Below are 23,308 nucleotides of genomic sequence, written 5' to 3' on the forward strand. Positions count from 1 at the left end.
AATTCCAAATTTGCGTCTAAAGTTATAATCTTGTCTTTAAAACACACACACACACACCACTTTTGTAACCGTTATTGAATCTGTTACACAAATCTTTAAAATGGAGTGTCATTTGTGTGAATCCTCCTTCGTTTGCTTGTGTTCTCACCTTTGAGATAAAGCCTGTGTGGTCTGGTCTACTCACATATGATTAAAGTGTCAAGAGTACAAAGGGAATACCAGAAGCAACACTCTCTGCATACTCCACATACTCTACTCCAAAAGACTGGTTCAGAAAACACTCCTCATACGCTATCCTCTCAGCGAAAAACCGCCACACCACAACCGTGAACAAAACAGCTGAAACAGGATTACACAGCATAACCTGTGTGCCAACCGACCAGACGAGAAACCCGCAGTAGCTCGGATGCCTCATCAGTCTATACACTCCATGAGTCACAAGCCTGTGATCCTCCTCCTCGTGGTGGTTGGTCTTTATCAAGTGTGTGAACGATCTCCCCGCTGTTATGATAGCTGTTTTCCTGATGGTTTCGCCGATGATGATCATTACGAGTCCAAAACTGCTGACCCACCACGTGTGTTGTTGTTTCAGCTCCGGGAAGAGGGTAATCTCGGTAAGGTGTTCGACCAGGGCCAATAGCATGGCTAAAGCGTAGCGCTTGCTGATCAAAAGTGAGGTTAGAGATACGTTGGAGGCTCCGTGAATGGCGATGGCTAGAATGTATTCTGATGTGTGGAAGAAGGTTAATGATAGTAGCATCTGAGATAACTGTCTGATGCCGGTGGTGTCACTGAAGATCTCTGTCATTTTTTCATTAATCAAAGAAAGTCTTTTTTATTAAGTCAGGACTAAAACTAGAGTGTTCACTGGGTTGATCAGACACTGAACATGCCACTATTCGATTCTACACAAAACATCAACCAACCAACAGAAACTCTAGACACTTAGCCTTTTGAAACTGTTTATTTAACAGAAAAGACTTCCCTTTTAATAACGCACTTTATGGGCATGAGTCGTAGCGAGATAATCAATTAATTGAGAGCTTCTGCGAGAAACGAATTGGTAGAAACAGGAAACTATGCGACGCTGAGGAAGCAGCCAGAGAGATGATTTTTGAACGTAAGGAAGAAGAAGAAAGTTTATACCTTTACGTCGAAGAGGTAGATTGTGCCATATAGCCAAATCGTAATCTGAGGAGATGAAGACCAAGGAAGGAGAAGAAACCTACTGTTTGTGTATACTCGAAGATTAAATTACTTTGACATATCATATCATATGGAAGGTTGACTGATAAGAGATTGTGATGTTTAGTAACTTTTGACTTGGTTGTTCAAGGAAGTAACTCTACCAAAATCTTTTAAGTAAAATAACAAACAAGTCTGTGTCATATTGAACTCTCTCTCGGTTACATAAAGCTAAAAAAGATCGGTCACATGAGAAAGCACTTGCTTCTTGTTTGGGACCCCTGTTGCAAAAATTAGACTCTGCCTAAAGCCTTTTTGTAAGGATATGGACTCTTCGAGAAAGAGTTTTTTTTTTTTTTTTTTTTTGAGCTTAGGCAATTGGGATGTTGGGTTCACCAAGATTCACAAACGCCTCAGCACGTGCCATCCTACTCATTGCAGCGTTCCACGACACCAAATGGTTCAGAAACGAGTTTATGTACCTACCCCTCTCGTTCTACCACCACCACCACCCCACGGAAAACATTAAAAAACACTCATCAGCCTTTTCTTGAATGAACATTAAAAACAAAAGATTGTTGAAACTGAAGCTAGCTTGTTACCTTGTAGTCTAGGTAATAAGAGTGCTGCAGATAAAGAAATGAAAACGCAGTATATTACAAGATTCATTTCTAAATGTTTCTTGATGTAAGAGAGGAGATAGTATTATACCTCCCACACATCCAAGCTGATAATTGGCTGTAAACAACAACAAAAAATACATGTGATCAAGAGGAAACATCACATTATAACAAGAAAAAACTAATGAGACTCTCTCACATACAATATCATCCCACACTAGTGGGTTAATGGCGTTTGAGGTTTTCACCACTTCAAGTCTTCTCTCTTCCCTCTTCACTGAAAATCCCCCCCAAAAAAAAAAGAGAATCAAGCTCAGAGTCATTCTTTTAGTTTCAAGTTAATCTATAACAAGTGAAAAAGCTTGTAGAGTTATCTCACAAACAAGCCAGACCCAGCCAGAACCAAACTGAGTAAGAGCTGCATCAGTAAACTTCTCTCTGAAATTCGTGAATGACCCAAAATCTTTCTCAATCTGCTCAAGAACACCCTTTTGAGGCATGTCTCCACCACCAGGTTGCATTGACTCCCAGAAGAAATCATGGTTATAGACCTTTAAAACAAACAAACATTAGCTTGTTGTCCCCCCCCCCCCTCAGGTGAACTGTGTACATACAAGAAGCCAGCTTAGAAAGTCAAGTTTACCTGCGCAGCGTTGTTGAACTCAGGCAAAGGATTCCCGTTGTTGTATGTCGCCTTGATAAGCTCTTCCATGGTGTATCCATAGAGCCTATCATCTTTCCCTAACTGTTTGTTTAGATTGTCTACATAGCCTCGGTGGTGTTTACCCCAATGCACTTCTAGTGTTCTTTTACTCATATACGGTTCCAAAGCATCCTAATTCACATATTGTATTCAATATCAACAAAAACATGTTCTAATAAGATCAAGATGCAATTTTTTTTTTCTCTAAGATCACTACACCTTTCACCCAAAATTAACAAACTTTTCACAATCTATGTGATTATTAGAGAATATACCGAAGCAAGAGACACATACTAAACTGAGAATCAATAAGCAACACAAAGATAAAAGCATCTGTCTCATTTAAGACTTACAAGAGGATAAGGAGGGGTCTTTAGACCATAGTAAGCTTCAACCTTTAAACCGCCCCGGGACACAAGAGAGCGTCTTCTCTGCTGATTACTCTAAACAGAAACCAAAAAACACACGAAAATTCAAAAGCTTTAGTGATTATAAGATAACAGAAGCAAAAACCACAAGGGGATTTTCAAATTAAGGAGTCGAACCAGATGGACAAGCTTGGAGGATTTCAAACGTATACTAGAATCTGTAATACTACAGAAACTGCCTGTCGTCACAACACAAGAAGCCATTGTTAGAAAACAGAGTTGCTTCTTCACTCCTGCGATTCCGACAGTGGCCTTATCAATCTGTTGGTTCGATCCGGTTGATATTATAAAATTATAAAAAAAACTAGGGAGGTTTCCCCTCCGGTTAACAAAAATCAACCGGTTAAGCGAACCGGAAGGGAGGTGTGCAACAGCAAGGGTTTTAGCAAATTCTCTGAAACCGACCATCGCAATAGCGTAGCCTCCTCTGTCATCAAGCCGTGAGCTCAAAGCCTAAAACCCTTAGGTATCTATCTGGGTTGTCTGAAAAAGCAATCCTTTTTTTCTAATTCTGTTGACTTTTTGATCAAACTAATGGCTGGAAGAGCTGCGACATCGTCGGCTAAATGGGCGAGAGAGTTTTTGCTCAGAAGGAATCCTCTTGGAGCGATTCGAAACTCTTCTTCTGCTGCTCCTGGCGCGGCTTCCTCTACACCTAAAGTCCCTCACTTTTCCAAAAAAGTAAGCACCTTTGGATCAATCTCTTGTTTGAAAAAATCAATCTTTTTAGGCTGTCTACTAGAATTTGTATCATCAAATGCTTATATAGTTATATATTGTGCAGTAGATTTAGATCATTTTTGGCTCTTACAAGACCAAATCAGTTTCTCAGTTCTCAAAGTATGAAGCTTTAAATTTTTTAGGGAAGGATATTGACAGGAGCCACCATTGGTCTTGCCATAGCTGGAGGAGCTTATGTCAGTACTGCAGATGAAGCAACCTTCTGGTACTAGTGCCTGTGACATTACGTATCTTTGTCTTTTATTCTCCTTGTTAATTTTGATCCATCTTGTGTGTTGGACAGTGGGTGGCTGTTCTCAGCAACAAAGGTTGTTAACCCTCTCTTTGCTCTTCTGGATGCTGAGTTTGCGCACAAGCTGGCCGTCACGGCTGCTGCTCGCGGGTGGGTGCCTAGAGAGAAGAGGCCTGATCCACAGATCTTGGGACTTGAAGTTTGGGGAAGGAAGTTTTCAAACCCAATAGGTCTTGCTGCTGGATTCGACAAAAACGCTGAAGCCACAGAGGGATTGCTAGGACTTGGGTTTGGCTTTGTTGAGGTTGGCTCTGTAACTCCAGTTCCACAAGAAGGCAACCCTAAGCCACGTATCTTCAGATTACGTGAAGATGGGTGAGAATCTCAAAATCCATGACCTTTTAATGTTTCAGATAATCTCAACTACTGAATAATCTTTGCTTCTTGTCCTTCCAGAGCCATTATCAATAGGTGTGGGTTTAACAGTGAAGGGATTGTTGTGGTTGCAAAGCGGTTGGGTGCTCAACATGGTAAAAGAATGTTGGCGGAAACATCAGGCACTTCGTCATCTCCAGGTGATGAAGTTAAACCAGGGGGCAAATCCGGACCTGGTATACTTGGAGTCAACCTTGGAAAGAACAAGACAAGTGAAGATGCAGCTGCTGATTATGTCCAGGGAGTTCATAACTTATCCCAATATGCTGATTACTTGGTAATATATAGAGCATTCATTTGATCTTCCCTACCATAGAATTATTTGCTCCTAATTTTTTTCATTTTTATTTTTCTCTACAGGTTATAAATGTTTCATCACCCAACACAGCAGGGCTGAGGATGCTTCAGGGGAGGAAACAGTTGAAGGACCTTGTAAAGAAGGTACAAGCTGCTAGGGATGAGATGCAGTGGGGTGATGATGGTCCTCCTCCTCTTCTTGTGAAGATTGCTCCTGATCTATCCAGAGGAGAGCTTGAAGATATTGCAGCGGTGAGTTGTAATTTAGAAAAAAAACAAAACTCAATACTTTCCACCAAGTAAAATGGCTCTTACAACATTGTATTGGTATTGGCTTGTGTAGGTTGCTCTTGCTCTCCACTTGGATGGGCTGGTAAGTTATCTTGATACACGAACTAACCTATGTTTCATCAGTGATAATACTGTTTTTTGTGATTGTCCTATAGATCATATCAAATACAACAGTCTCGAGGCCAGATCCTGTAAGCAACAACCCAGTGGCAACAGAAACAGGTGGTTTGAGCGGGAAACCGCTCTTTCCTCTCTCCACCAACATGTTGAGAGAGATGTACACCTTGACACGAGTAAGTTTTTCTTTTTTAATCTAAAAAGAGATATCAAGGAACTAAAACATTTCTGATTCTGGTTATTGGCTTTTTGCATGACATCTTACTTAGGGAAAAATTCCACTGATAGGCTGCGGTGGTGTTAGCAGGTAAACGTCTTTAACATGATTTTATATTGTGAGGAAAACAAACACACAAAATTTTGATTCAGATGATTTTTCTTCAGTGGTGAGGATGCTTACAAGAAGATAAGAGCTGGAGCTACTCTTGTTCAGCTGTACACTGGGTTTGCGTATGGTGGACCTGCTCTCATCCCACAAATAAAGGTATTTTACTGGTCTTTTCTGGGATCGGGGAAGTTTAATAAGCATAGAGAAGTCTAAAAGCTACATTCACAAAGTGAAAATTCACAAGATTCATGAATCTTTTGGTGTTGAGAACTGAAGTAAACATCTCTTCTAGTCAATTCTGCATATAGGCTTCTTCAGATAATGTCTTCGTTGATACTTGTGTTCATGTAATTTTGGTGCAATAGGAGGAACTGGTGAGTTGCTTAGAAAGGGACGGCTTCAAGTCGATCGAAGAAGCAATTGGTGCAGATCACCGATGATGATCAAACACGAACAAGAACAAACTACGGAGAGGATAGAGAGTCCTTTTCTTACAACAACAAAAACAAAAGAGTTGTATTTAAATTTCATTGATTCAGTTGTTTCTTTCTGCCTAAACAATAACATTGATGGCTTCTGTTTCTTTGCTCTTACTTTATGGGAAATAACTAAGCAACAATTGTTCTCTTTGATATTACAGCACAAAGTTCTTATAGAACACAAAACATATCCCGATTTGAGATCATAAGATTCGTTACAAAACTGATCAGACAAAACAAATGTGCAGTCTCAAAACATCAAAATAGTAAAAGCCACAAGAGAATGAAGAATTTTCAGGACGTGGTTGCTGCTTGTAACTGTCTAACTTTACCCTGCAAGATCATCCCGGCTTCATCTGCCACGCTTTTCTTCTTGGCCAACACCTTGCATTAAACAACAAACATTCTTAAACCTCAAAACAAAATTATCGGGTAAGCTGTAGACATAGGTCTTGAAACAAAAGGGTATTGGAACAACTTGGCAATGATGCAAGATTAACGTTAATAAATATACTCATTGAAGGACAAAGAAAACGGAAGGAGAGAGCATCCTTGATAAACGGAAACAATAGGTCAGAACTAACAACAAGTACTGGAACATCACATCGAATGTGGATTGAAATGATGGATACACTACTAAAAATGAATGCTGCATATCTATGGCTCTAAGGAGTGTTTGTTAATGTGTATAAAATAACCAACCAAAGGCTCTAGCAGCTATTAAACTATCATCCCTCAACCTTTTTTTTTTTACATTTACATTGGATCAGTCACTAAAAAGAGCCTATAATGTTGAGATAAAAGGAAACAAAACATTAGTTATAGAATCCGATTCCATTCTATCCACTTACTAATTACACAGCATTGGTAAACGTTAATGAGGACACTTCTAAGGCATAATCTATATGTTTTTTTCCCCCAATCAGGATCTACCCAAAAGCATACCTCAAAGAGTTGTTCATAGTTGGATTTCAACAAGTTGATCTTCCTTTGACAATAGTCTTTTCCATCCTCCATTGTTTTCTACACACACATATTCAACTTCTTCACAGGAGTTAACAAACAACTCCTAATCACACTTCTTTATCTATATTTGTATTGTACCTCTATGAAGTAACCAGTGCCGATATCAACTAGAACCTTATCAGCCTCATCAAGTGTCCCAGGCACGTAGAGAGACGCAGTGAGTGGCACAAGCATCTTCTTACCTTGAGGTCTAAGAGAGAGATCGTTTAGAGCTCCCGCGGCGGATTCGAGGCGAGCGTTGGCTGTGCGGATGTTGTTGAGACTGTCCTGGAGGAGATTCACTTCCAGATCCGCTTGCTCCTTCAACGCTTTCAGCTGATCGATCCCCATCTTCTCCAGCTCTCCTCTCGCCGATGATGACGCCATTCTCTCTCTCTCAGCTGCGGCGAAAGCACTTCTCCGTACTGCGAGACAATGTCTGGCCCATTAAGTGGAGTTATCGTTAGAGACGAAAGCCGGCCCATTAATTACCATACTAAGGCCCATATAAGTCCATTTAACCGCGCGAGAAAGTGTTCCTGAAATTATTTTTAAAAAACATTGTCGACCTTACATGTCGTATGTTTTTTACACACTGCTCCGTTACTATTTTTTTTTTTCCGCCAAGTTATTTTTTATTAATAAAGGAAACTAAGCCCAACAACAGTACCGAAACAAAGTCCAATAAACTACTACTTAAAGCCCATCACGAGAGGGCATACACAAACCAACTAAACGGGCCTACGGCCCAAACCGAAAGTACCCCACTAAGCGGGCCGGACGCGTCCTTAGTGACCCATGCCTCAAGGAAACTGGACGCGTGTTGAGATCTCGTCGTCAGCGCGACACGCGTCACCTATGCCTCAACTTGACCATCGCCGCATCGGAGCACCGCCGGAAAACCACCACCATACACCTCGTTTCGTCGGAGCTTCAATACCGAAAGCCTCCACCGATATTTATATTTTTTGGTAAAAAGTGTCGATATTTATTTTAGGGTTGATCTCTTTAATGTACGATTGAATTATATTCGTAGAATTTAAAAGTCTTGAGTCTTTCTATAATGATTTTTAGTAATCAACTCCTTCTGTTTTTCTTGGTAATATTTAATACGGCACAGAGCTGGTAGATTGAAGCTATTTACTTACATGTGTCGGTCCAAAATGCCATATAGACAAAATAATTTTATTAATATTATCATTTGCCAACCTATAGAAATTATTTTTGGTAGACAAGAATGGGACCATGACCATTATTGGAGTTGGGGTCATTTTGGATGATTCGACAATAAAAGGTACGGTATGTTTTGATACGAGTTGATTACTTTATATCCCCACCTATAATTATTTGCATTATATTAGATAGCTGAGTGTTAATTACTCTAGTACTAATTAAGAAATGAAAACACCAACTTTTCCGTTAAGATCTTTCCATTAATGGAATTCTTATTTTATGGCAAATTGTTTAATTCGTTGATTGGTTAGGGCCGCCTAAATTATCTAAGAAAATCTATCTAATCTTTTTTTGGTCAGCAGAAACCCATCTAATCACTTTGATAGTATTCATCAAAATAGAACTGTGATAAATGAACAACATTCAATAAATGTAGCTATGATCGAAAATATGAAACTACAATTAACATTATCTACGCATTAAGTCATTAACTGTAATATAGCATACTTTTCAATTCTAACGTCATATGCGTTGCATGAAATTTTTACTACTTCAAGCTTTGAATGTATCACGGGAAATTAAACTATAGTTTTAGTAACTAACTTTATTTTTCGCACCTGTCCTTCACCAAGATTTAAATTACTTACTCTGGCCAAAATAAAATAAAAAGCATTAAAATAATCAGTTAGAAATTTTGATTGTGGATGCGCCACATATCTGAGTAGCTGCTACTCTGAGACGAGACATTATTATAACTCCTCTTATTCGTTCAGTTTTGCTAGAGCTTATTATGCCTCTTGAACAAAAATATAGAGAACCTGATTCTACAGATAATCCTGTCACCTTTTGGTTTTAACTCTTCAGCAGTAAAAATTACGAGTCAATCTTCTATCTGACTAACGTGACATAAATTCTTAGGAAACAAGTGGGCAATAAAAGTTGAAGAGATTTCAGACAGATGACACGCCTCTGCTTCGTCTTTTCTATATTTACTTAATCCTCTGTTTTTGAATTCAAACCGAGACGCGAAACCCCAAGAAAACAACCGTCTGAAACTCACAATCCATATGTAGATTCATCCATCCTCCATTTCGATTTCAGCGAGACAATCACACTCACATAAAAGCTTTTGTCTGTAAAATAAATGCAGAGAAAGGGAACCAAACAAACAAACACCAAGAATGGAACATTTATTAAAATAATAATGTGGTTAACAGCTTGCGCACTTTGCTCGCCACAATTGTTGTAACACATTACACAATTAGCAACAGAAAAAAAACAAACAATATAATATAGTATCTGGAATTTTAGACGACGGCTCTATTTCGCCGGAAAAACCAGACAAGAAGGGGGCCAAAAAAAAACCTCCGCGGTTTCTTCATTACCCTACATGAGGTACTTAAAAGTAAAATCTTGGTTCCGATGAGATATCGATCTTCCACAAAAAAAAAAATAACAAAAACCTCTCTGACACACAGGTTCTTAAACCCTAAACCCTAATCTTAAACTTAAAACACTAACCATACTCTCAAATCACTCTTGGAATCATTCAACCAATCTCTAAAAAAAACTAAGACACACACACATAGAGAGAGATAAGCCACTCGGGTAAAACAATGCAGGAGATTGATCGATGACAATAGAGAAGACAGAGATTAATATTTTTATATACCAAACTAAAAAGGGAGCTTTAACTTCATAATCAACGTTGGTCATCCTCTCTCCGACCCGACCCGGGAGCTCCACCAGATAAAGAAGCAAGCAAATTAAGATGACCCGGAAGATAGTTCCCCACTCTAGCCGCCGAAGCTTCACCCATTGCAGCTTGTTGCTGTTGCTGCTGGTGTACAAACAGTGCAGCAGCTGGTTGCTGCTGCTGCTGCTGCTGTTGTTGCAAGAACATCTCTTGATGAGAGGCAAAGCTCCATACTTGTCCGAAATCCGGCCTCGCCGGAACCGCCCAGAACCCAGCCGGCGTAGCAAAAGAACCCATCTCCTCCTTACCGCCTCCTGAATCCTCTCTCAGGCGTTTTCCGAGTATAAACGGTTTATGATCCAGCGGCGAGGACAGAGTGCAGTTCGCGGAAGTGGAGATAGTGGTGGAGCTTCCTCGGACCGCGGTGGAGAAACTCGCCGGAGTTGTGCCGGTTCCCGTCGCGGCGATGATCGACGGCTCGGCTTGGCGGAGCAGCCACTCGATTGTTTGGCCGTCTGATTTGTGCCCGAGCTCTCTCGTGAGCTGGAACACGCGAGCCGCGCAGATGATTGGCATACGGATCCTCCTCCCTCGTCCGTCGACTTTGCTGTGTCTATCTTTCGCCGGAGGTTTCTTCACGGCGAGAGCTCCGTCTGAAGATTGTTTCTGATTCTGCTGGTGTTCGATTAGAGATCCGTTAGAGATCATAACTCCGTCGTTGTTGTTATTAGACATGGTTCGTTTTGGAGGAGAGAAAATGGTGGTGGTTTCTTTTGTTTTAATCAGTTCTCTAATACTCTCTCTCTATCTGAAACACATATTCAGAGGGAGGGAGGGAGGGAGGGAGGAGAAGCTAATGATTGAGAGGCAGGAGCTGGTGGAGACAGGAAGGAGAGCACATGGGTGGTGGGTCCTTTTCACAGCTCACTCCCTCTCTTTCTTTCTTTTTAGAGGGGACTTTTTTGTCACGACGCGGTGACCTTCACGCTCCTTTACCTCCGGTGAGGGCCACGCTCCGGCAATGGAATTTAAGCCAGGTGGTGGGTCAACCCGGTAGGACCCGGTCCTTTCTGCGGTTGATGCAGGCTGTTACGTGCATTTAAGAGACGTTTATCCTATGCTGTTTTTTCGGCCACGTCACCGACGCTACCAGAGTAAATCTCTCACCTTTTACTATTTACTAACTGTAACTCGGGTCTGAATCTAGATACTATTATCACACAGGCCCGGTATGTATTTGGATGCTTTTTTTTTTTTTTGACAACATATTTGGATGCTTAAAACACACACAAAAATTTGGTAGCCATAAAATCAAAAATTTTGATATTCTAAAATTTCTATATAAGAACTTACAATTTCTAACGTTTAAAACAGGTGCTTTGTAATTGTTGGGGAGAAAAAGCAGGTGCTGTGTAAACTTTAGCTCAAAAAAGGAAAAACAATTTAGCTCAGAGCCAGCCATGTTACCACAGTAACTCTTAGCCACTAGATAAAAATCTATTCTCGATCCAGTAAAATTCTTACCAGTTCAGTTCCATAAAACTTTTTAAGTTCGGTGGAAACTAATCTGTTGGATGAAAGTTATTTACATCTTACCTATTGAAAAGATTGAAAAAAAGGAGTCAATCAGTGAGGTAATTGATTGGTAAGTAGACTTTGACATCAAAACTTATTAAGTTATAGTTTTTTATTTAAATTTATAATAGGCTATTTTCTTTGCCATTCGATTTAAATATCTGCAGTCTCACGTGTTTTACGTGAAATGGCAAATGTCGAAAACTCTATTATTCAAATTCCTTTGTCGACAGTTTGGCGGATACGCAAGATTTTGTTATATTTAATTGTCTCGTCGATATTTTCTTTTGTATTATATCGTGACAATAATTTATTTCATGACCTAATGCACCCATAGCATTTGCTAATATATTTTCTAATTATTGTCGCACCTTAACAAATATTTCATTAAACCGGTTTATTTATTGTTAAGTGTAAGAACTTTATTTTACTACGTTAGGGACAACTTATATTTATAAAAAATATTAAAAATATAATTTAAAAATACAATACCGAAACGAACGATTAAAAAAGAATTGCATATTCAGATGATTAATCTCTTTTCTTAAATTTTTAAACGTCCGTAATGCGACGGTTTCATAGCGTTAAGATTATCAAGATACAACTGTACAAATCTTCTGATCTGCATCAATTTATCAAAAGCCTAACAAAACTAGTTTTACGTTGTACTCTCGTATATTAGATAAAAAATACTAACATAACTATTTAAATGTAGGAAAAATTATTTTTGATGTTAATCATCTCAATTCACTATATTTCTACATTGCCATGAGGCTTTATATAGAAAAGGTGAGTACCACAAAATATTACGTCTAGGTTTTTCTTTTCAAAACCAAAAAACGTATATGCATGGTTATGGAGTATTAAGTGTCATGACTACTGACCGTAACTTGCAAAGATAATATTAGTGTTTTTGACCAAATCAATGCTAATATTTATTTTGCTATGGGTATACATTTTTTATATTTTACCAAATATAAAAGATAACCATGAATATGATTTAAACCATAAGTTATTAGAAATAAGTCTATCTAACATATTTAAATCCAAATTCAAACCCAACATCCAATGCGTTTAAGTCACGCATTTTAGGATTCTATTTCTCGTTTAAACGAATTCTACTTTTGATATTCGATTACACTATTTCATAGTGTTTACGGTTATTCCGATGAATGTCTTTGCCGCCCAGAAACTTACTGGTAAATGGTATAAAACCATTTTGTCAAAAATGAGTTAGATGATTAAGTTATATGACACGATACCCTAACAACAACGATCATGTTGGGGGAAGATCATGGCTTGGAATGTAAGTAATAAGCTTCTTAATATCTAAGAAAAGATGACAAGACTTTGTTAATATGTAATTTGTTAATATGTAAGATTAGACGACCCGTTTTCTGAATAAAATTAATCAAATCCTAAAACACCTTTATTAATCTTAAGCTTTTACACTAAAAACATAAACATCATCGCCATCATCAGTATCACCACCATCAACAACACGAGCATACTTGCCCCAGAAACTATGATCCTTCCACACTCTCGCCATCTCCTCAATAGGAACTCCTTTCGTCTCTGGCAACAAGAAGTGAATGAAAACCGTCATGATCAAGACCAAAACGGCGAAGAAGTAGAACAGACCAAACTTCATGTGGCAAAGCATCGTCACGAAGAACTGTCCAATGAGGAAAGTGAAGAACATGTTCACGGACACGTTCAACGATTGTCCCGCCGATCTGATTTCCAATGGACATATCTCACTCGGCACTAACCATCCCAGCGGTCCCCACGACCATGCAAAACCCGCCACGTAGAGACATATCAACCCCAAGAGTATCTGTGTATCGACTGGCGACAATGACCCTTCCCCGTTTACTCCGAATTTCCAACCAATAATCGAACCAACTGCGACCTGAAACCGAAGCAAAACAAGTCTGTCAAATTTCATGGACTTCTAACTAAATCTCCTATATATTATTCATGATACATCGTATGAAAGTTTATAATATCAATGCTTCGAAAATCATCGGTCGATGCGGCATCTAGGCGTACACCTAATCATCAAAATCGACTTAAACAAAATGATTTTTAACATTTCTAAGAAAATGGTCTCGGCGTTTAAAAAATTGGTTTAGGCATCCTCCGTCTAATCAATAATCCCATATAAATCGCCTAATTACCACCTAGCAGATTTTTTTAAAGTTGGTTTATATTCTTATACACACTATTTAAAGATTAAGGTTACCTGAGTCACTATCATCTGGATACCACCAGCAAGAAACAGACCTCGGCGTCCAAATTTGTCGACAGAGTAGATGGAGACGAGGGTGGAAAGGACATTGACAAGACCGGTAATCACCGCGGAGATAAGAGAGGCGTCCTTCCCAAAACCAATGGTCCTAAACAAGACAGGTGCATAGAACATGATGACATTGATCCCGGTCAGCTGCTGGAAGAACGGGATGAACGTGCAGAACACAAGCTGCGGTCGATACTTAGTTTGCGCTATATTCGTCCACGGATGCTGAACGCTTTTGGCAGACTCACACGCCGCGCAGAGATCCATAAACTCATGCTCAACCTCCATGGTTCCTCTGATCTTCTGAAGCATCCTCTTAGCCTCTTCTTTGTTCCCACGTTCGAGGATCGAGTTCGGCGTCTCCGGCAAGAAAAACGATCCCACGAGCAAAACAGAGGCAGGAACCGCGGCTAGGCCTAGAGATAATCTCCATCCCACACCGTTCTTGAGGCTAGGGGTTATGTAGTTGATGATGTTGGCTGCTAAGATCCCCATCGTGATTGCTAACTGGAAAGCCATGTTGAGAGCTCCTCTGATCTTGGCGGGAGCCATCTCAGAGAGGTAGAGAGGAACAGCTTGGTTAACGAATCCGACGCCAACGCCAAGAAGCAGCCTCCCGATGATCAGCATCTCGAGGCTGATAGCGAAACCGTTGAGAAGAGCTCCGGAGAGAAACGCGAGGCCTCCGATTGTCATCGAGACTTTACGACCAAAGAGCCTTGTGATGGATGAAGCGAGGAATGAAGCGAATAGAGCAGCGAGGTAGAGAGATGAGGTGAAGAGAGTTAGAAGCTCGTTGTCGTATTTGCAGTATTCTGTTTCGCGTCCTGTTTCGTTTTGCATTTGACGTTGCATGTCTGGGAAGAATCTCGTTAGAAACTCCTCCATTGATGTCACTCCTCCTACAAACACATATTCACCATGAGAACAATCAACATAATAAAACAGAGAACATGATAAATTTCTTGGTAGGCAAGAAACAAACCTGAGATACCGATATCGTAACCGAAGAGGAGACCGCCCATTGCAGCCACAATGCAGGCAATTACGACAAAAGAGGTCACACCGCCTTCTTCATATTCTTCTCTATGGCTACTATCGGTTACAAAAAATCCTCCTCCCATGACGTGGACGATTAAGCAAACAAACAAAAAATGCAGCGTTTTAGGGGCTCTAGATGATAATTATGGTTGCTCGAGCGATCAAGAAGGCAAGAAGAAGTCAAGTTTTCTCGTCTTTGTAATACAAACAAATAGAAGAGAAAAAGATGAAAGAAAGATTGTTCTTCCGGAAACTCCTTTCTTGCTTCTTGATCGTTCTTGCAACCTTGGTAAAAGTTGTCTGAATATTTTTTTCACAACCTTGAATGAGTTTATTAAAGACTATTTTGGGATTGTTACCCATTCTGTCTAAATACATAAACATCTATTTTCAGTGAAAATCCTTAATAAATCCATCAGATATTACAAAGACACTAAGCTGGATCCTTCTTTATGTGCAATCAATAACCTAATTTGAGTTATTCACTCTTTCTTTAGCCTGACAGGTATAATTTGAGTTAAGCTAGCCATTTTAAAATCGCGTTCGCGTTTGGAATCTCATGGGGGCTTTTCAGCTGGCCAACTGTTCTCAAGACAAACATCAAATTTTTATAGCAGAATCTTTACTGTGAAATATCAGAGAACAACAGCTTTTTGCCAATGTTAATAAACATTATTGTATCCAGCGAAACATGATATGTAAACAGTTGACCTCTATTTGGCAAATGTGTGATGATGATGATTGATGAACAAATATTACCAAAAAAAATATAATGTAATGATGATTGATTATATAATTAAAGTTTCATTGTGCTTCTCATGTGAATTGTACTTCAAACAAAGGTTCCATAACCACACCAAACAAACACAAAATAAGACATCAACTGGCCAATTAAAATAGGTAATAAAGATAGAAATGATACTTCATTCATTCATTTGTCTCCTGATAGTAAGAGTAAAAATGGCCGAGGATTAATTATCGTTTTGAAGATTAGGCTGAGCAAGCTGGAGATGGTAATTAGGATCAATCTCCGAAGGAAGCGTAGCAAGCTGAAGAACACTGTTTGGTTGTTGTTGCTGCTGCTGATGATGATCGTTATAGTACTGAACCTGCTCTAGAAACTGTTGATACTCCCCTGGTTTGGTCTCTATCCCAGCTTGCTGAAACTCCATCGCGGTACGGTGCTCATGAAGCTGCAATATAAGTATACATAGTAAAAATATGTCATTCAATCGTGCAAACAAAATTAACATTGTCTAGCTAATAACCAAACTTACCCAACGGTACATATTTTTGTTATCGTCTTCTAGCATCCGCCTCTAAAACATGCATAAAACATGGTATTGATCAATAAACCCGCCGTATGAAGGTCAGTTTTGGAAGGAATAGTTTAAAAAAAAAAGAATGATTCGAGAAGCGACCTTTCTGCTTAGATTCTCCAACTGTTGCTGCAGCAACTCATTCTTCAATATATTAACATTAGAGATAGAAAAATAGAGATAAATCAGACAGAAATGTAATGAAATATAGTTTTAAGGGAATATATTTGTATGAGCATATATTACGTTTACCTTACGCTCGCGGACTTTAAGGACAGAATGCTCGAGCTGCTGCTCTAGTGCATCGAGCTCGTGTGGAGGAATGGAGGCTAAGTCATGTCCATGGTATGGACGCAGACGGAGCTCAAGCTTACATGTCTCTCTTCTTAGTACTTCAATCTCCTGGTACAGTTCCTCCTATATATATACACACAAAAACTCCATACTAAATTAGATTCTTGTGAATTTTTTTAAATTTTTGTTGTTTTGGATTGGTAAAGACCAAATGAATAAATGTGCGTATATATATTCTACCTGGCCGTCATTAGGGTCAGGAAGTCGCAATCCGTTGGTCTGCAGGTATCTCTCAATGAGCTGAGGCATCCTGTTCAATAATATTGGTAATTATGAAATGTGTATATTCAATCTCACAACGTCAAGACTTCGATAATCAATGGAGGAACACAAAACTCAAATAACGAATCATCTATTCTCAAGATTATGATCGATATATAATTATATATACTTTGACAAACAAAAACTAAATGATTAATATATATTCTGGCCAAAAGAATCGGTTACAAGGTAAAAAAATTAAAAGGTGTTTTCCATTCTTTGTTTTGTGAAAGAAAACTTAAAACTACTAGAATATATTTCTTCTCACATTGCAGGGCAATATATTAATAAGTTTGTCTGGTTTAGGAGTTAGATCTAAAATTTCTAATTAGCACATATTTATAATTAATTGTACTTGAATCGAATTATTAAACAAGACTTATATATAGGTATGTTTGTATATACGTTGTAATTATTACTCAGTATTTTACAAACACAGACTGAGATCTTTTTATGAGAAAGGTTGTTCAAGAAATGTCAAATCTTTGCAGATCTCTTTGCTCATCAGGTGTTGAAAATATATAGAATTTGACCCATCTATACCATTAATGATTATATATATACATGCATGTACGCATATATACAAAAAAATACTACAAGAATAAAATATATAGCATCGGAGAGATTCTTAAATTCTGGACCAAATTAAAATCTTAAAACATTTTCATGGTACCTGCTACTTCAGAAACTAATGATGAAAACTCTGCGTTCATCACAAGCACGAGGAGATATCATATCCTCATTTAATTAGATCAAATACAGTTGACCAAACAAAAAAAAAAGATATCAATACATACACATGTATGTATAGATCTCAGAAACCCTAATTTGAGAGAGAAGAGAAGAGAAGAAGGAGCTAACTTGGAAGGGTCGGAGCAGTACTCGGTGAGCTTTCCGGTTGCGGAGAAGACGATGAGACCGATGTGAGCATCGCAGAGAACAGAGAGCTCATGAGTCTTCTTGATAAGACCACTTCTTCTCTTGGAGAAGGTCACTTGTCTTGATGTCCGATTCTCTATCCTCTTTATCTCGATCTTCCCTCTTCCCATCTCTCCTCTCTTCCTCTTATTCACTCCTTCCTCTTCCTCCTGATTCAAATGTTTTTGTGAGGTCAAAAGTTAGATCAACTAAAAAGAAATCTCTAACTAATTAACTATAAAACGAGCCAAAAAAAACAAAAATCTAAAACCCTAGAGTTAATTACAGGATTCATAAAAAAAAAATTACAGTATTCATTTCAATGGTGGTTTGATTCTTGAATCTTGATGTGTGAACTAGAGAGAAGCGAAAGAATGTGTGTGCGTGGGTTATATAGTGTGAAATATATAGAGATAGAGAGTGAAAGAATGAAGAACAAAAAAGGAGAAGACAGTCTTTTAAAGTACTTTTTGTTGAGCTGTGTTCTTCTAAGGATCTGGAAATGGAGATCAGTAGTATATGAGGTTGGATGACACTAAGAGGAGAGAGGTTAATGGCTTAATGCTGAAGAATGTGCTTAATTACTCTTTCTATTTTCTCTATAACTCCGTGTGTATAGCGTGTGTGTTTTTTGGTCATCTGAAATTTTATTAAGCTTAAAGATTACAAGATTGCATCAATTATAGCTTGTGGTCTCATCTTACCATTTCCTATAATTCTATTTTTTTTGGTCAAATCTATAATTCTATTTTCTCTTTTTTTTTCAACTATAATTCTATTTTCTATTTTCTCTATATGCTAATATTTTCATCTCTTTTTCTTCTCCTTTCTTACATATATATTTTAAAAGTTTTCCTCTATAAATTGGAGAGTGAAAATAATGTTTATATAAGGCTTACCTATTTCAACATCAACAACTTCTTAGGGTTAGTTAATTTACATGTTACTGCTAATATCGTAAAAATAAACTCTATATATATATATGTGTGTGCTATAATATGGTTAAAATTTTCTTTATGTGTGTGTGTGCGCGCTAATATCGTTAAAAACATTATATATCTCCGTTTTATTTTATCTGTAAAGTGAATTACTCAAGATATTATACCAAACACTTGACTACAAAGTAAATAAAAAAAAACCAGTTAGTTGTAATCTCTAATGGCAGTTATGGTAATTTCTTGAGCAGAGAAGTCCCTTTTCAGTCAAATTTAAACCATTAATTTCTTTGATCTGCCATGCATGACGCAATCGTATAAAGATTCCAAAAAGGAAATTTCATGAAAAAATGTTATAAGGAAAGGAAGTTACCACAAAAGGCAAAAGGCAAAAGAGAAAGTAGCCAAATGGGAAAGGACAAAGTGTAACAATATTTGAAAGTGACTTTTTATTATTTTTCTTACCCACCTCCTAAGCGCCCTTGATTCTTTTATTTCAATAGTAAAATCAATATATGTGTAGTTAAGCTAGATTATCTGTGAAGTTTATATCATCATCTTCTTCTTTATTCTGTCAATTTGAATCAAATATTCACTTACGAAAATCGAATTCAAACCTGAGATGGCAAAGCACAAGACATGCTACCCTCGTTTCATAAGAAATAATTGTTAATCTTTTTGTATGATTTGAATTTTATAATAATTTGGTTACAAAATGAGAGGAAAACAAGAGAGGAACATGCGTCTTTTAATTAGACATCAACATCACCACACAAAGCACAGAAAAAAATTGTGGTGGCAAATTATACAGTTTATGAAATGAATCTGAATATTGTGTGTGTGTGTGTTTGGATGGTTTACTATAGCTTTATGACATACTGAAACTGGAGTGTTGAAGTTTTGAAAATCAAAATTGGCATATAGATCCTCTAGCTATCAAAATATCTAACATATAAATTCGTGACATGTACATTATATAGAGTTTCTGAAAAATGTATACCTTAATAGTAATATCAGCAGCTGCATATCAGATCAGATTGCTTTTAACTAAAGAAAAATCGGATAATACGAGCTGATGAACTACTATTTTAATGGCATGCTTGTAACAGATATGCCAAATAGAAGCCAAAATGTCGATAAAGTAACGAACGAATTTACACAGTGGTAAAGTGATCATCATAACGAAAATAATAGTACATAGACAATTTACATATATGTGACGTGAGCAATACAATAATAACAGTCGTTGGAGGTCAAATGAAAAGTCTTTTCCTTTGAATTTTGGGTCATCAGATTTTTTTTAAGGAAGCAGCTCTTGTGTTCTGTCAGAGACTCGCAGGAAACATGTTATGGTTTCTAAATTAAGAAACTAATAATTAGAGACGAAGAGTTGGGTCCAAGGCTGTTTTCGTCATTCCAGCTACCCCACTCTCCTGCATCCCTCTATCTTACAGGCTTGTTTGTCTACGTATAGATGTAATTATAAAGTTTTATTTATTTATTTACTAACATTCCTAATTAAATGATAAATGTTCTGATTCTTTTTTATTTTCCTTTTGAGGCTTACGTAAAATCTAGACACAGAAAAAAAAGAGTAAGACGTATGACATGAAATCACATGTTTCCACCGCCCACCACCCTTCCTTGTCCCCCCTGACCCTCCAGATCCCTCCCACTTCCCTCCTCTTGGCACCATCCCTCCTTCTCGAAAATCCCCTGTCAAACCCTCCCCCTCTTTTGTTTCTCAATCTCCCACCAAACACACTGTTGTTCAAGTTGTTTCTTCAGCTGTGAACTCCCACCCTCCCTCTAATTCTGCTTCTGCTGCTTCTCTCTTATCTTCTTACTTCAATCCCCCTATCAATCTCTCCAATTTCAATTCTAGATCTGTGAACAGTAGCAACGCTACAGTGAAACGCAGAGAACCCTATTCTAATTCTGGAATTTCTGCTTCTTTTCCCCACGGATTACTCGGCTCTGCACCACCGCCCCTTCAGCATCTTCCTCCCGCTCTCAATACATCCGATCCATTCCCCAATTTATCTAACTCCCCGCCACCCCCACCCACTACCCGAAACTTACCCCCGACTGCCCATGTGCTCCCTACTGGCTCCATTCAACCTAATAACACTTGGGTTAATAAGGTCAAGAACAATATCGACAGGTCGCTACAAAGACTCTCTCCTCGCTCGTATGGCCCTACTGGGAATCCTAGAGTTATCATTCCAGATGAAGTCTATCAGTTGGGAGCTGAACTTCATCGAGATTTTGTGGTCTGCAGATTCCTTGGTAGAATCCCTGCTTACTCCCTGATTCAAAATGTCCTCAACTACATGTGGGGCAAGGGTAAACATTTGGAGATTCACTTGTCACCTGCGACCAACTCTGTTCTTGTTCGCATCCCCAATGACTATATCAAACAGAAAGTGCTCCTGAAGGGCTATTGGTATGTCGACACCACCATGTTCTATGTCTCCCAGTGGACTGCAAATGCTGACAACTCTTCTCCCTCACTTCAACACGTTCAGCTGTGGGCTCATCTTATCAATGTTCCTCTTGATCTAATCCACAAAAAAGGTCTGAGTCACATTGCTGGCCAGATTGGAGAACCTAAGGAGACGGATGATTGGACTTTAAAAGTCTCAAGTACCAGCGTTGCTCATGTAAAAGTCGAAGTAGACGCTAGTGTCCCATTACCAAAAATAGTTGAAGTTGGCCGTCAAGATGGCTCATTTGTTAACGTCACTGTGGAATACCCGTGGGTGCCACCGATCTGTGCAAACTGCAAAGAGATTGGACACATTTCCAAGAACTGCCCCAAGCTTCCTCCACCTCCGAAACCCGCACCTTCTGGCTCTAGACAGGGGCATCTTTCTCATACTTGTTACTCTTGTAAGGAACAGGGTCATCTCATGAAGAATTGCCCGAAGAAATCTCAAGAATGGACCCTAGTCAAAGGTAAATCAACGTCCTCTCCTAAAAAGACTAGCAATGACTCCTCGGATACTACTTTGCAGCACCCTCCCCCAGCTATCACCACCCTTCTTTCCCCAAATTCCACTGTTTCTGACCCCGCCTCAAGTCCACAACTACCCCCTACCCCCCTGATCCTCCTATTGCCTGTCCCCAACCGTCCTCGATGCTCGTTGATAATCCTCCATTACCATCCCTTTTGGAAGAGAAGACCTTAAACATCTGCGATTCTGAAATGGATGATGCACCCGGTCCCTTGCCTCCTGATTTTATCCTTGCGCTCCCTGCTCCCCATACCTCTCGCCCAATTATCCCTACCCTTCCTTCGTCCACCTCAAAACTTGTTACTCCCGTCACCTCCACTTCCTTTAACCCTTTTATCCCTACATCCACACCCGTACCGAACCTGATCTCTCCAAACCACCTACCCGAACAATCTCCACCCTCATCCTTCTCAGCTATCCCCACATCTAACCTTTTTCTCCCCCTCTCTTTAGAAGCCTCTTCCACCCCTTCTACCTCTGGACCCTCGTCTCCTCCCTCTGCCTAAGGGAAGGACGACCCCCATATGTAATTATGTCTATAAAAACCTTTTTTTGGAATGTCCGTGGACTTAATGATCCGGACAAGCATCACCTTTTTACTAGTTGGCTATCTTCTAATCAGCCTGTTGCTGGTGCTATTTTGGAGTCACACATAAAAGAACCGAACCTGAATCTTGTTATGCAGCGAGCCTGCAAAGGTTGGAGTTACTTCGCTAACCACGATACTGATGATGATGGGAGGATAATTGTAATCTGGAAATACCCGGCTACTGTCCAGATTCTTCACCAATCGCGGCAATCAATCACTTGCTCTGTAGCTGTTCCTGGGTCGACAACTTTTCATCTATCTGCTGTGTACGCATCTAATCTTAGAGATGAACGTTTGCGCCTGTGGGAAGATCTAAAAGAAGTGCAAACCACTTTATTCTTGGAGACAAGAAACTGGATTGTTGGTGGTGACTTTAACCAGATCATTCATCATTCCGAGCACTCTTCCCCGGCTGTTGATCACATTACCCCAGACATGATCGAGTTCCATGATACTATACTTGATCTGGAGATGGCCGATCTCAGATATCAAGGTAGCTGTTATACCTGGACCAACAGCTCACCCTCTAACCCAACCACTAAAAAGCTTGATCGTGCACTTGTTAACTGCCAATGGCTTCAGTCATACCCAAACAGTGTCGCCTCATTCCTACCCTTCGAGTTCTCTGATCACTCACCTTGCCTCATAGACCTCTCCTGCCTCCTCCCTTCCTCAGGAACCAAACCATTCAAATTCTTCAACTTCCTCACCAACCACCCTACTTTTGTGGACACGGTTGAAACGGCTTGGATTCAATGTGGAAACAGGGCAAAGGACCTCTGTGTGTTAGCTTATAAACTAAAACACCTTAAAAGAGCGTTAAAAACACTTAATAAAGAGAGCTTCTCGGATATTTCTAAAAAAGTGAGTGTAACTAACATTTTGCTTAAAGATGTGCAGGCTAAACTACTGGAGGACCCATCCACTGAGAATTTTGAGGCTGAAAAAGAACTACACCATCACTGGAACTTCTTGCGGGGTATTGAGGAGTCGTTCTTCAAACAAAAATCAAGGATCAAATGGCTCCATCTCGGCGATCAAAACACATTATTCTTTATGAGAGTGGCTACTTCAAGACTGTCATACAACTCTATCAGGTCTCTCATGCTCTCCAATGGTGTCCTCATCACTGATCCGGAGCTGATGTGCAAAATAGCAGTTGACCACTTCACGTCGATCCTTGCTCCTTCAGAACTCCCTCAGCTACACTCTCCTTTCCACTGGTTCCTGCAGATCATTCCCTTCCGCTGCAGTCAGGAGCAAAGATCCG

The 23,308-nt window shown here is 39.2% G+C and overlaps 7 protein-coding genes across 9 annotated transcripts; 1 reads left to right on the plus strand and 6 right to left on the minus strand.

Moving 5' to 3' along the window:
- Positions 1 to 22: 22 nt before the first annotated feature.
- LOC106444267 (protein-S-isoprenylcysteine O-methyltransferase A) lies at positions 23 to 1,185 on the minus strand. Its single transcript, XM_013885759.3, has one exon. It carries the CDS (start codon positions 806 to 808, stop codon positions 191 to 193), a length of 618 nt encoding a protein of 205 aa, XP_013741213.1. The 5' UTR covers positions 809 to 1,185; the 3' UTR covers positions 23 to 190.
- Positions 1,186 to 1,336: 151 nt separating this feature from the next.
- On the minus strand, positions 1,337 to 3,344 carry LOC106442432 (superoxide dismutase [Fe] 3, chloroplastic). The gene is made up of 8 exons (XM_013884120.3): positions 3,054 to 3,344; positions 2,862 to 2,951; positions 2,449 to 2,640; positions 2,185 to 2,356; positions 2,009 to 2,082; positions 1,897 to 1,923; positions 1,788 to 1,811; positions 1,337 to 1,681 (listed from the first exon to the last, which is right to left on the minus strand). The coding sequence occupies exons 1-8, from the start codon at positions 3,342 to 3,344 to the stop codon at positions 1,556 to 1,558; spliced, it is 996 nt and encodes a 331-aa protein (XP_013739574.3). The 3' UTR covers positions 1,337 to 1,555.
- Positions 3,345 to 3,381: 37 nt separating this feature from the next.
- LOC106439886 (dihydroorotate dehydrogenase (quinone), mitochondrial) lies at positions 3,382 to 6,009 on the plus strand. The gene is made up of 10 exons (XM_013881426.3): positions 3,382 to 3,617; positions 3,800 to 3,882; positions 3,961 to 4,284; positions 4,366 to 4,621; positions 4,705 to 4,893; positions 4,985 to 5,014; positions 5,088 to 5,225; positions 5,319 to 5,356; positions 5,434 to 5,533; positions 5,743 to 6,009. Exons 1-10 carry the CDS (start codon positions 3,471 to 3,473, stop codon positions 5,815 to 5,817), a joined length of 1,380 nt encoding a protein of 459 aa, XP_013736880.1. The 5' UTR covers positions 3,382 to 3,470; the 3' UTR covers positions 5,818 to 6,009.
- Positions 5,987 to 7,334, minus strand: LOC106439887 (probable prefoldin subunit 5). The gene is made up of 3 exons (XM_013881427.3): positions 6,961 to 7,334; positions 6,802 to 6,879; positions 5,987 to 6,240 (listed from the first exon to the last, which is right to left on the minus strand). The coding sequence occupies exons 1-3, from the start codon at positions 7,246 to 7,248 to the stop codon at positions 6,151 to 6,153; spliced, it is 456 nt and encodes a 151-aa protein (XP_013736881.1). The 5' UTR covers positions 7,249 to 7,334; the 3' UTR covers positions 5,987 to 6,150.
- Positions 7,335 to 9,205: 1,871 nt separating this feature from the next.
- Positions 9,206 to 11,164, minus strand: LOC106439888 (transcription factor TCP7). The gene has a single exon (XM_013881428.3). The coding sequence runs from the start codon at positions 10,463 to 10,465 to the stop codon at positions 9,737 to 9,739; it is 729 nt and encodes a 242-aa protein (XP_013736882.1). The 5' UTR covers positions 10,466 to 11,164; the 3' UTR covers positions 9,206 to 9,736.
- Positions 11,165 to 12,654: 1,490 nt separating this feature from the next.
- LOC106444268 (sugar transport protein 11) lies at positions 12,655 to 14,972 on the minus strand. Its single transcript, XM_013885761.3, has 3 exons — positions 14,590 to 14,972; positions 13,551 to 14,506; positions 12,655 to 13,217 (listed from the first exon to the last, which is right to left on the minus strand). Exons 1-3 carry the CDS (start codon positions 14,726 to 14,728, stop codon positions 12,744 to 12,746), a joined length of 1,569 nt encoding a protein of 522 aa, XP_013741215.1. The 5' UTR covers positions 14,729 to 14,972; the 3' UTR covers positions 12,655 to 12,743.
- A 428-nt stretch (positions 14,973 to 15,400) lies between these two features.
- On the minus strand, positions 15,401 to 18,326 carry LOC106444269 (protein TRANSPARENT TESTA 16). Of its 3 annotated transcripts, none has more exons than XM_048761846.1 (7): positions 17,807 to 18,326; positions 17,441 to 17,667; positions 16,499 to 16,568; positions 16,217 to 16,381; positions 16,067 to 16,093; positions 15,923 to 15,964; positions 15,401 to 15,838 (listed from the first exon to the last, which is right to left on the minus strand). In XM_048761846.1, the coding sequence occupies exons 1-7, from the start codon at positions 17,813 to 17,815 to the stop codon at positions 15,617 to 15,619; spliced, it is 762 nt and encodes a 253-aa protein (XP_048617803.1). In that variant the 5' UTR covers positions 17,816 to 18,326; the 3' UTR covers positions 15,401 to 15,616.
- Positions 18,327 to 23,308: the final 4,982 nt, after the last annotated feature.

Source organism: Brassica napus, chromosome C7 (genome assembly GCF_020379485.1).
Source record: "Brassica napus cultivar Da-Ae chromosome C7, Da-Ae, whole genome shotgun sequence".
Lineage (NCBI taxonomy): Eukaryota > Viridiplantae > Streptophyta > Magnoliopsida > Brassicales > Brassicaceae > Brassica > Brassica napus.